Source organism: Sinocyclocheilus grahami, unplaced genomic scaffold (assembly GCF_001515645.1).
Source record: "Sinocyclocheilus grahami isolate Dianchi unplaced genomic scaffold, SAMN03320097.WGS_v1.1 scaffold543.1, whole genome shotgun sequence".
Taxonomy (NCBI): Eukaryota; Metazoa; Chordata; class Actinopteri; order Cypriniformes; family Cyprinidae; genus Sinocyclocheilus; species Sinocyclocheilus grahami.
Genome location: NW_015505722.1, coordinates 1,729,242 through 1,742,765, shown reverse-complemented (window position 1 = coordinate 1,742,765; position 13,524 = coordinate 1,729,242). Strand labels below are relative to the sequence as shown.

The 13,524-nt window shown below is 35.3% G+C and overlaps 1 protein-coding gene and 1 pseudogene across 1 annotated transcript; both read left to right on the top strand.

The window, feature by feature from the left end:
- The window catches only part of LOC107555733 (transmembrane protein 231-like), a 6,688-nt pseudogene extending 3,022 nt beyond the window's left edge, over positions 1–3,666 (top strand).
- A 608-nt stretch (positions 3,667–4,274) lies between these two features.
- On the top strand, positions 4,275–11,852 carry LOC107555690 (carbohydrate sulfotransferase 6-like). Its single transcript, XM_016238558.1, has 2 exons — positions 4,275–4,325; positions 10,776–11,852. The coding sequence occupies exon 2, from the start codon at positions 10,794–10,796 to the stop codon at positions 11,850–11,852; it is 1,059 nt and encodes a 352-aa protein (XP_016094044.1). The 5' UTR covers positions 4,275–4,325; positions 10,776–10,793.
- Positions 11,853–13,524: the final 1,672 nt, after the last annotated feature.

Genomic DNA, 13,524 nt, shown 5'->3' with positions numbered 1-13,524 from the left:
CAGTCTTAAGTCGCTGGGGTATATTTGTAGCAATAGCCAAAAATACATTGTATGGGTCAAAATGATTGATTTTTCTTTTATGCCAAAAATCATTAGGATATTATGTAAAGAGCATGTTCCATGAAGATATTTTGTAAATTTCCTACCGTAAATATATCAAAACTTAATTTTTGATTAGTAATATGCATTGCTAAGAACTTCATTTGGACAACTTTAAAGATGATTTTCTCAATATTTTGATTTTCTTGCACCCTCAGATTCCAGATTTTCAAATAGTTGTATCTCGGTCAAATATAGTCCTCCTATCCTAACTAACCATGCATCAATGGAAAGCTTATTTATTCAACTTTCAGATGATGTATAAATCTCAATTTCGAAAAATTGATCCTTATGACTGGTTTTGTGGTCCAGGGTCACATATATGTATTAAATATTCAGTGAGAGAGAGACAGTTTTTGTAAATGTCATAGTTCACCCAAAAATGAAAATCTCCATGCTTGCTTTCTTCTGTGGAACACAAAAGAAGTTATTTTGAAGAGCTCTGGGGTCCAAACAACATGGTTCCACTAAAGAAAGAAAGTCATACACTGCTGTTCAAATGTTTGGGATCAGTCTCTTCTGCTTATCAAGGCTGCATTTATTTGATCAAAAATACATAAAAAACACCAATATTGTGAAATATTATTACAATTTAAAATAACAATTTTCCATTTGAATATATTTTGAAATATAATTTATTCCTGTGATCAAAGCTGAATTTTCAGCATCATTACTCCAGTCTTCAGTGTCACATGATCCTTCAGAAATCATTCTAATATGCTGATTTATTATCAATGTTGAAAACAGGTTGTGCTGCTAAGCATTTTTTTGGAACCTTGATACTTTTTCCGGGATTCTTTGATGAATAAAAAGTTTAAACAAAAAAGAAATATTTTCTAACAATATAAATAAGTCTTTACTGTCACTTTTTACCAATTTAACACATCCTTGCTAAATAAAATTATTAATTTCTTTCAAAAAAGAAAGAAAAAAAAATGTACTGACCCCAAACGTTTGAACGGTAGTGTATATTGTTACAAAATATTTATATTTTAAATAAATGCTGTTTTACTTTTTAACTTTTTATTAATCAAAGAATCCTGAAAAAAGTATCACAGGACCCAAACAAATACTAAGCAGCTCAACTTTTTTCAACATTGCTAATAAATCCACATTTTAGAATGATTTCTGAAGGATCGTATGACACTGAAGACTGAGTAATGATGCCGAAAATTCAGCTTTGATCACAGCAATAAATTATATATTAAAGTATTTTAAAATAGAAAACCGTAAATTGTAATAATATTTAAATCATTCTAATATGCTGATTTATTATCAATGTTGAAAACAGGTTGTGCTGCTAAGTATTTTTTTGGAACCTTGATACTTTTTCCGGGATTCTTTGATGAATAAAAAGTTTATACAAAAAATAAATATTTTCTAACAATATAAATAAGTCTTTACTGTCACTTTTTACCAATTTAACACATCCTTGCTAAATAAAATTATTAATTTCTTTCAAAAAAGAAAGAAAAAAAATTTACTGACCCCAAACGTTTGAACGGTAGTGTATATTGTTACAAAATATTTATATTTTAAATAAATGCTGTTTTACTTTTTAACTTTTTATTAATCAAAGAATCCTGAAAAAAGTATCACAGGACCCCCTCCCCCCTCCAAAAAACAAATACTAAGCAGCTCAACTTTTTTCAACATTGCTAATAAATCCACATTTTAGAATGATTTCTGAAGGATCGTATGACACTGAAGACTGAGTAATGATGCCGAAAATTCAGCTTTGATCACAGCAATAAATTATATATTAAAGTATTTTAAAATAGAAAACCGTAAATTGTATTAATATTTCACAATATTAGTGTTTTTTCTGTATTTTTGATCAAATAAATGCAGCCTTGGTGAGCAGAAGAGACTTCTTGTTTTGGAGCAACATAAGGGTGAGTAAATGATGACAGAATTAAGAAAAAAACAAATACTAAGCAGCTCAACTTTTTTCAACATTGCTAATAAATCCGCATTTTAGAATGATTTCTGAAGGATCGTATGACACTGAAGACTGAGTAATGATGCTGAAAATTCAGCTTTGATCAGAATTAAAATTTTTGGGGAAACTATCCCTTTATAGAGTATCCCTTGCTGTAAAAGATACTCTATTTGAGGGTATATAGTGCATGTTCTTATTGTTTCATGCATGGTTACTAACATCAACCATCTGGTATTAAAGTATTTTAAAATAGAAAACCGTAAATTGTAATAATATTTCACAATATTAGTGTTTTTTTCTGTATTTTTGATCAAATAAATGCAGCCTTGGTGAGCAGAAGAGACTTCTTGTTTTGGAGCAACATAAGGGTGAGTAAATGATGACAGAATTAACATTTTTGGGGAAACTATCCCTTTGCTGTAAAAGATACTCTATTTGAGGGTATATAGTAGATGTTCTTATTGTTTCATGCATGGTTACTAACATCAACCATCTGGTCTACAACAAAATCCTGATTCCAATAAAAAAAATAAAAGATGCACTATGCTCAGAGGCACATCTGGTGAGACATTGTCGCGGTATGTTGCGGCAGTGACTGATTTAAAACACCAAGCTCATAAGGGAAAAAAGTAAATCTGAAGTTTCTTTCAGATAACATGATTTTGATCAAAAAAACGCATTGACAGGAAATTGTTGCTTTATGCTTTTTAATTTGTTGCTAGAGCCCAAACTCTCATGACACATGAAGTGACTTTGAGTCACTTCCTGACTTCTGTGCATTCCTAGACTCTCCACTCGTGTTTTATTTGATCAGTTCAAGTTTAATTTCCTTTACTGGTTTCTCTACCTATCGGCCGGGCTTCTGGGAAATGATCAAGTTTGCCTGGATTCAGTATGTCAGCGTCCTGCTCATCTTTCTTTGGGTTTTCCAGCACATTCAAACATTCGTCTTTCAAAACCAGGTTTTACCAACCACCGCAGTAGCGCCGTTTAAACAGCACAGCTCCTGACATTTTTTGTGTGTTTTTATTTTTTATTGTACAATTATGAGGACCTTCATTTGTTATTGAGGACTTGTGTTTGCTATTGTTTTTCTATATACATAGCTCTCCTTGTTCAGTTCGAGTGCATTCATAAGGAATTCCCACCAGGATGCTTGTGGAATCGCTGCTTTTTCTGGTTTTAAAGTACTTCGTGTTCCACCACATACTGCACAAAATATTCTTTGTTGTGTGGAAAGTCTGATAAGAGAAATATTTCAAGTCAAACCTCAAACAAAGCGTGTTTTATAAGCGAGTTAAACTAACTGATGAACTCAGGTTGAATAAAATGGCCTCATAGAACTCGTGCTGTTTGATTTTTTAAAAATCCACAAATGCCATGACAAATCCTTGAGGTGTACGTTCAGAAGGACGTTTTTCTTAATTACTGATTCCTCACGAGTAACGGTTAAATGTCTAATGCTCATCAACACACAGTTGCATTATTATGCTTGATGTTTCATTAGTGCTGTCAGCCATAAAGGCAGAAAGGTTTCATAATATTAGCATGGTGTTTTGGTACATGCTTTGAGTTTGGATATTTAATGTTGCCATTTGACAGCCTATGTTACAATAAATAATGTGATAAACATCATCTGGAAGATTATTGTCAGTAAAAAGAATATAGATGGATTGACTGTCAATAAAATGCTTTTAAACTAACATTGACTCAAACCAAACAAAAGCGCATCATATGTTTGCTTATGGTTATCTTGTCTCAGTTGGCTCCAGATACACATTCAGTATTCTCAAGCACAGGAAGTTTGGCACAATGGACAGTGATTGGGATACAGATGCAATGTTTTCCCCGTTTCATTCATTCTTGTGACAGAATGTGCCGCATGTAGCTCTTTCTGAATATGTGAATTTATATCTTACATCGATTTAGTTGGTGTATATTCACTTTGTAGGAAATCTCAGATATAGCTAGGTTAGTTAGATAACAATGTGTGTCTTGTGTAGTATAGTACACGTAGTTGCATCACACCTATACGCGTTTTAAATGAGTTTTGTATTATTGATAACACAATGGAATAGGAGACATAAAGCGTCCACTCTGAGAAGTTCATCTCATTTTAGTGTTCTTGAGAGAGCATCTTACAGAAGGCTACTCACTGTGGAGCTCCGCCCAGCTGCCGTCAATCACCCTTAATGGCCAAGTCTCAAAGCTTTTTTCACATCCAGAGAGTTTATACAGCCAGAAACGTTTTGTCCCTGAACGCAAACGCACTGCTGAGCAGGAGGTAAGGCACGCTTTAATAATATGCAGCCTCTCCTACAGAATTACATGAAAATATGTATTTTCGTCAAAGTATTTGTGGAGGGACTCTTAAAATGACCGGTTTGTGACGGGAGTGTTGCTTTTCTAGAAGTTTTTAAAGAGGATGGTTGTGGAGCAGTCGCGTTTATATTCTCTGGCGATGTTAACCGCATCTAAACGTAGCAAGAATATTATTTAAGTAATTATAATGTAGAAACACTTGCTGGCTCAAACGATGAATCGCTACAGAGGGTTTGTTGGTCTGCTTGTGACTGATGTCTCACCGTTCCCTCTCTGGTCGTGTTACTCATCGATCACACTACATTTCCCACCTGCTTCTCTCGGTCAGGTGTACAACGCTCTTAACGCGACAGTTCACCAAGTAATGGAAATCCTGTCGTCACAAAGTCCCTCATGATGGTTCTCCAAACCGGTATGATATACTAATTTTTGTAAAAAAAAAAAAAAAATTTTTTAAATAAAATAAATTGTTTCGGAAGTTTTCGGTAACCATACAAAAGCTTTATGTGAGAAACAACCCAATTTTGATGTGGCAGATGAGGTTGTGTGTTATAATGCGCACAGGCGCAAATGGAGACTGTAGGGTATTAACATTATTGCATCTGGCGCGCGGAAGCCATTGGCACATGCCGGTATGTATGGATGGGCGGATCGATCCTGAAGCATCGATACTTTCGATACTGATGTTTCTTGCTTTGTCTTGGAAAGCTGTTCATTCATAAATGTAGATGGTTTAAATCTAAACCCAGCTTTAACCAGTGGATGAACGCGGTTCAAATTGTGCAAATCTTTAGAATTGGTTAAAAACAAGAAAGCTCTCGAATTGATTTCGTTTTTGGGACATGTATAAACTAATGTAAAAAGCCCCTTTTGGTTAGTTTTATTTGTTCTATTTATTTCTTTTCTTCTTTATTATTGCAGTGTTTCCCCTAGGTTTACGGCTTCTTTTTTCTTCTGGACTCCTTTTTAATGGTTAAATTACATTTTATTAATCAAAAAGCATGTAGAATGAATTAAAGTCATGAAACGTAAACAATTTAACATAAATGTATTAAAAGTTTAACAGATATTACATGTTTAGGGCCCTATGCAATGTTTTATTTTTCCAACCTTATGTTTTATTGTAACCAAATTCTGTTTTAGCACGTCTAATTATTTGAAAGCATAAAACAAGTTTAATTTATTCTTGCAATAGCCTTATGATTTCTTTGCTCAGAAATTGTGTATTTAAAATTTTTTTTAAGGCATAAAACATTCATTTAATCTATCTTTTAAGTAATGAAAATTAAATCAATTTAATTTTGGGGGAAAATAAAGGTAATTGTAATATTACAATTAAAACATTGAAGAAATATTGTATGCTTATTCCTAAAAAAAAAAAAATAAAAAAAAAAAACCCTCCCCCCAAGGGGGGGGCCCCCCCCCCCCCCCCTAAAATAATGGCAGGGGAAACACTGATTGGTTTATTGTGATCTTGTTTGTCACTGGTTATGCTCAACCTGAGGCTGTTCACGTGTTGTTAGATTATGTGATGTTTGTGTACCTTGTTTGTTTGTTGTAAATGGAAGCATAATAATAATAATAATAAAAAAAAAAAATTTCGATACTGATGTTGTATCGAAAGGATCGATCCTCACATAATTTTATTTATTTAGCAAGAAATCTGGTGCATAATAAAAAAAGCTTTTAAGTGGAAAAATAGACTATGTTAGCGAATAATTGTGTAGGATTGAACCATGTAACATACGCAAATGCTGAAAGACCGAACCAATCAATCACAGACAGCGCTCGCTGCTGACGCTTCGCTCACAGACGGTGCGTTTCCCAAAAGCATCAGAAGCACGGACCTGCACAGACATTTTAAGGGGCAGGGGCTCAAGTGGAAAAAAGGGCACTTCTCATATTCATTCAAAAAAAAATGTCTAAACAAAACGTTAAATATAATAGGGGTGTGCAATATTGACAAAAAATCTCAATATTTTCTGAGATTTTATCTATAACGATAATTAGACGGTATTTTGTTGAGTGTTACTGTGCTGATATCTTAAGGACTACCGTGGACGGCTGACTCCTAACGTTTTTTGATATTCTGCATATTCTGTGTGGTGATCCGTTCACAGCAGTGATAGAAATGAATCTTTTTCAATAAGTTTAAATAGATTTTTAACTTTTATAAAGCCCTTTTTTTTCTAAAAGTGTGCATCATCTTTTCAGTCAAATTCTTAAATTGAATCAGTCAATTAGAAGAATAAGTCATTTGGGCTGTTACCAAGCAAATGAAATCAGTATTGACAAAATTAACCTTTGCAATGCAGAGGAAACACAGAAGCTGCATCTGAAGTGGCGTTTAGATGCTTTAACACGCTGTTAAACTGCAGTTACAAATGCATTAATACTGTTTTGATATTTTAAACCTAAAACATTGAATACTGATATTTTAAGATTTTTTTTTTTTTTAAACGAAAAGATACTTTAAATGTGAAATTAAAACCGCCAGCAGGTGGCAGCAAGTCACTGATAATAAGTGAGTCATTGCAATTAAACTGAATCATTTAAACGGTTGATTCATTCAGGAACATGTTGCTCAGAGATGCAAATTGGAATGATATTTGTTGGCGAAATAGCGCAAAAACAGTCAATATTGTGTCTAAAACGTAAGTGTCTTAATATTGAATTCTTGTTTATTGAACTGCTGTGTAAAATCAATATCACATTTGTAATCATGCTGCTCTTTGGTGGAAAAAGATGATATAAATATACATTTCTGCCCCCATATCTTCAATTTTGTGATCATTCTAAATGCATTTTAATAAACTGAATCATGCAGTGAAAGAAATGCACAGTATGCGGTATGTCATTCAGTCCTTCATTCCAAAACAACTCCCCAGAAAAAAGGGCACTTTCTCTCGAGAAAAGAGAAAGGGCAGGTGCTCAAGGCACCTTTGATGTCTATGTGTGCACGTGCCTGATCAGAAGCATAAGTAGATCTTAAGAAACCATTCCCACCACTGGTGTCTGCGATCAGCTTAGGCTCGATGCATTTGGGAAACAAACCCCAGATCAATGCTTTTCAGATGACAGAAAAACAATCGGGAGATATTTCACAATAAAATTGCACAGCTGCTCAAAATGTTGATGTCAATAAGATTTTTTTAAAAGGAAATTAATAGTTTTATTCTGCAAGGATGCATTAAATTGATATTTTAAAAAAAATGCTGTTTTGAACTTTGTTCATCAAATTCTGAGAAATCACTGTTTCCACACAAATATGAAGCAGCACAACTGTTTTCAACATTGATAATTTCTTGAGCAGCAAATCAGCATATTAGAATGATTTAATGTGACACTGAAATTCAGCTTTGATCACAGATGCACTATGCTCAGAGGCACATCTGGTGAGACGGTATGTTGCGGCAGTGACTGATTTAAAACACCAAGCTCATAACTAATTATAATTTTGCAATGTAAATGCATTCATGCTACATTTCAGCTTCATTAACCTGTGTAAATATAAAGGCCACTTCAGCTGCTTCTGTTTATTCTGCAGTGGAAAGATCGGTTTTGTTAATACTGATTTCATTTGATTGGTAACAGTCCTGTAGTGTCTTATTATATTAAGTGAAATTATGAATAAAATGTAAGAATTTGATATTGAAGATGACTCATGCATTTAATATGGTTAGTAAAAAAAATATCCTTTTAAATAGGCAAACCTGTGTAAATATAAAGGCCACTTCAGCTGCTTCTGTTTATTCTGCAGTGGAAAGATCGGTTTTGTTAATACTGATTTCATTTGATTGGTAACAGTCCTGTAGTGTCTTATTATATTAAGTGAAATTATGAATAAAATGTAAGAATTTGATATTGAAGATGACTCATGCATTTAATATGGTTAGTAAAAAAAATATCCTTTTAAATAGGCAAAAAATGACCTGGAAATCAATTTAAATACATTTTAATATGCAGTAACTTTAGTTATATAAAATGTAATTTCCCAACATCAAAATTGTGGCCAATGAAAATGCTGAGTGGCTAGTCATTTTGGAAAACCACTAGCCACAGTGGCTTGTGAGCAAAAAAGTTAATGTCAAGCCCTGCATACAGTGATTATGTGTATTATTGCATTTAAGAATGTGGTGTTTAACTGGAGTAAGGTGGTGGGGGTGCTTGACATGTATGAAACACTAGAGAGGGTGCATGCTGCAGAAAGTTTGGGAACCACTGCCGCAAGTGACATTCTGCGACAATGTCATTGTTTGAGGAAGAAACCAAAATTGAAATTATTGACTGAAACTGGTTTCGCTGTGCCTCACTCAATGCCTGAGCCATTATATTGTCTCTGATTACTTGGACAATAGCCTGCAAGTCGCATGGACCTCTGCTGTAATTTCTGCTAGACGTTACGCTATTGTTGGATAAATGGCAATTTGAGTTTTTGGTAAACTGTCGCTTTAAAAATGTTTGAAAGCAGCATGTTTTGAGAGTGCTCAGGAACATTAACATGTTGAGTTGAACGCACATTGAGTTGTTTTCAGAGTGAAGTTTTCCATTGGTACAGTGTGCATTGCCTTTCTATTTTCGTTTGCATTTCATTTAATATCTGTGCGTTTAGTGTCTGATCATATGCTGGTTTAACTTCTTACTTTGATCAAGTATTTCCAGAAGTACTAAATGTGATTTCCCTTGATATTCAGACTCATTTTAGTTGTTCTTTGGCGTTTAATAGCAATGCCCCAATGTGTTGACCAGTCAGTGTTTTTTTTTTCAGTTCATTAAAGTAGAAAACTAAAATTGCAAAGTACAGTTGTATCATATAAAAAACTGTAAATCATATTTAATAATGATAGTTTAATCTAAAGTTTATACTTTTTACCAAGTAAAAGTCCTTTTAGTATAATTGTAAAAATGTCCACATTAAGGTTGTGGTACACATGCCTTTTTGCTGTGAAATCTTTACTAATTTTTAGAAAGTAAATGTAAGAAAAGTGTTTGTTACCAAAAAAAAAAAAAAGAACCTTTTAAATTAAAACTAGAGCTTTGATCATAAATTTGCACCAAATTGCATACTTCTGCTCAGTTTGAGCCTGAATAAATTAAGTGTTTTTCTCTCAAGTATAAGCTTCACTATCATACTATAAGCAGGGTTGGGCAAAGATACATCAAAATGTATTTTAAAATTAAATAACAAATACCTTAATTTTAAGTGTATCAAAATAAACCACAAAATACAGCAGCCACAACAACTATCAAAATAAACTACTGTATTTTAAAAATACTAAAAAATACATTTACAAGGGAGCAAGAAATGCCTTTTGTAAACCTTCCATCAATTGGTCTGTTTGATCTATTCCTCCCTCAGTTGATTAAGCAACCAATGTTTGATAGAAACAGCTTTTCTCTGCCAGAGTCATGCAATAAATCTGACATGCAACCAGTTAATAGATCAAATATTCACACATCCCTGTGATCTCCCAGATGAAGGTTAGTTTTAAAGTAACCAACAGTTTAATGTTTAACAGTTCGCGAAGGACTCCATTATATCCTCCTAATGTAGTTACTTGGTGTTTGGTAATGAAGGGCCTACTTTGCATCAGAAACACTGACTCAATGACAAACGAGTAATTCATAATGGCACCTGTATTCATAGCAACTTGTTTCTAACTAATTAATAATTTATAATTTGTGTATATATTTATAATTTATAAATATAATAATATTTTATATGCCAGGCAGTCATTCATGCAATGGTATGCAAAATCATGATCCTACTAAACGGCTACTTCTATTAGGCTACAATATTCAGCAATATTCAGCAATCAAATATGTATTTATCAATCACTGGATACCTATTTGGAAGTTGAAAACAAACATTTTAGCATTACAACATATTATGGTTGAACCCCTGATATCACATGGATTATTTACCGATCTCCTTGCTATGTTTCTGGACGTTGGTCGTGTAAGGACCCTTGCTGTCTATGCAGTTTCAGACAGCTCTCAGATTCCATCAAAAATATCTTAATTTGTGTTCTGAAGATGAACGGAGGTCTTACGGGTTTAGAACGACACGAGGGTGAGTAATTAATGACAGAATTTTAATTTTTGGGTGAACTAACCCTTTAAAATACAAAATACTATGTATCTTAAATACTGCCCATCCCTGACTGTAAGAGCCACAAAACCCTGATGAATCAAATATGATACTCAACAATAAATCAATCAATCACATATGCATACTTTTAACCTAAATGTTCAAAAAACCTTGCATTTCTCTGCCTATTATTTCCTATGTCGAGCTTTACAGGGTTAAAGCCATTGTAAGTAATCATTTACAACTAGAATATTATTTTGTCACATAAAAACACCAGTACATGAACCAGCCATTAAAGTATGAATGTGCTTGCTTTTGCAGGTGAGTAAAGTTGACATTATGCTGTGGTGGAGAGTGTCGAAGCCCACTGTGCGAAGTCTTTTGCTAATTCAGGTTGTTGCAATGGTGCTTCTGTACGGATGGTACAGCCGTCCACCATCTCAAAACACCTCTTTGTCCGAGGGCAAGGTGCATGTGCTGCTGCTGTCATCTTGGAGGTCTGGCTCATCATTCCTGGGCCAGGTGTTTAACCAGCATCCGGAGGTCTTTTACCTGATGGAGCCAGGCTGGCACGTGTGGATGTCTATAAAGCAAGCCGGTGCACGTAGCTTGCGAATGGCGGTGCGCGATATGATTCGCAGCGTCTTTCAGTGCGACATGTCGGTGATGGACGCTTACATCCCCCAGCCATGCAATGTCTCCAGTCTCTTCATGTGGAGCCACAGCCACGCGCTCTGCTCTCCACCCGCTTGTTTTCTCACAGCTCGCAACGAGATTAGCAAAGAGCAAGAATGCAAGCAGCGCTGCGACTCGCAGGGTTTGAAGCTTGCGGAGGCAGCGTGTCGGACTTACAGCCATGTGGTGTTAAAAGAGGTGCGCTTCTTCGAGTTGGAGTCGCTGTACCCGCTACTGCAGGACCCCACTCTGGATCTGCGCATCATCCATCTAGTTCGTGACCCACGAGCGGTGCTTCGTTCCCGAGAGAAGTCGGCCTATGCCCTGGTGCAAGATAGCGCCATAGTGCTCGAACAGGCGAGCCTTCCGGAACAGGATAAGCCATACAAGGTCTTGCAGGAGATTTGCCGCAGTCATGTGCGCATTTATGAGACGGCCATGTTAAAGCCGCCCGATTTCCTACGGGGACGCTACAAAATGATACGTTACGAGGATCTAGCACGTAACACTCTGGCCGAGATCGAAGCCATGTATGAGTTTGTGGGGCTGGAGATGACCGAAACTTTGCAGGAGTGGATCTACCGCATCACCCATGGGAAGGGCAAGGGAACGAAGAACGATGCCTTCAAGATCACCTCGCGAAATGCAGAGGACGTCTCCTTGGCTTGGCGAACCACCTTACCGTTTGGTCAGAATCAACAAAAGAAGTATCTCATGTCTTAAATGGTATACAAATATTAGGTGAAGTAATACATCTCCAATAAACTGGACCTATTACCTACAGAATTCTCATTTCTTCACTACGTGTTTTTAATGACATCCCCTTTGCGGTGAGTTTGTCACAAAGTATTTTGAGTTTGCTTTGTCCAGGAATGACACTCTCATAAATTTAAATTATTTATTGGCACCTGTGGTTCCATGAGGAACCTTTAACATCCAAAAAGTTTATTTACAGTATAGTGGAAAAGGTCCTTCTAATTAAAAAATAAATAAAATATACTCATCAGTAAGGGTCTGAACATTTCATCCATTATTAATCATTATTGATTAATAATAATTAACCAATATTATCATCCATTATTGTCATTAAGGACGTAGCATCTGATCACTTCTGTGTTTTCTTTGATGTATTGATCTCTTCTACCACTGAAACTAGATCTGTGTCTGTCACAAAAAGTGATGCATAAATGAGAACACTAGTGTGCTATTTATGAAGGCTATAACGACAGACTCTGATGATTTTCTCCTTGATTCATTTAACTCAAAAGTTATTAAGACTGTTATCGATGTCAGTCAGGATAAAGACTGGCAAACAAAAAGCACCTCGGAGAAACTCAACAGCAGTACAGAGCATGAAAAGAATGCAGAAAAGCATGTGGTCGGAAGACGAAACTTGAAATTCACTATAACATCTATAAAGACAGCCTTCATGCTTTCAATGTGGAACTAGGCACAGCTAGACAGACCTTCTTCTCAAACCTTATAAACAGCAAGTTGAACAACACTCACTCTTTTTGCTAAACCCCCAAGTCAGATTCTCAGATAGGCGATCAGCACATCCTCACATTGCACTCAGACGTATCGACCACAATTTCAGAAAGCAGTTACTATGTCTGATTTCAAAGCAATTGATGGCAAAATTTCAGAAGAAACCGTACAGCACCTTAAAATGTCAACCTGCTGCCTTGACACACTTCCTACATTTTTTTTTTTTCAAAAGTGTGTTTAACTGTTTAGAAGTTGATCTCTTAGAAGTGGAAAATTCATCATTTATTAATAAATGTTATTAACATTAAAGATAATAAATGATATTCTCTTAAATACTGATTCTGGCAAAATATCAGTTCTGCATTTGACACTGTTGATCACAACATACTTAGACTGGAAAACTGGGTCAGGTTTTCTGGGATGGTCCTCAAATGGTTCAGGCCATATAGAAGGGAAAGGTTATTATAGGTGACATTAAGTTTAAGTGGATGTCCATGACATATGGAGTCCCTCAAGGCTCAATTCTTGCACCACTCTTAATTGTTCAACCTGTATATGCTCCCACTGAGTCAAATAATGAGATAGAACAAGATTGCATATCACAGCTATGCAGATGAGACCCAGATTTACCTAGCCTAGCCTTGACTGTCTCTGCCAATGCATTGATGAAATCAACAGTTGGATGTTGCAAAACTTTCTTCATTTAACCAAAGAGAACACAATTGTCAAGTCATTGCATTTACAAACAAAGATGAAGTTCTGAAGGTGAATGTATACCTAGACTCTAGGAGTCAAACAACTAAAAATCAAGTCAGGAATCTTGGTGACTTTAGTTTCAGTACATTGTAAAACTTTTCACTGTAGATTTGCAGTAATTAACTGGCAGCAGCTTCACCTTCAAAGTACT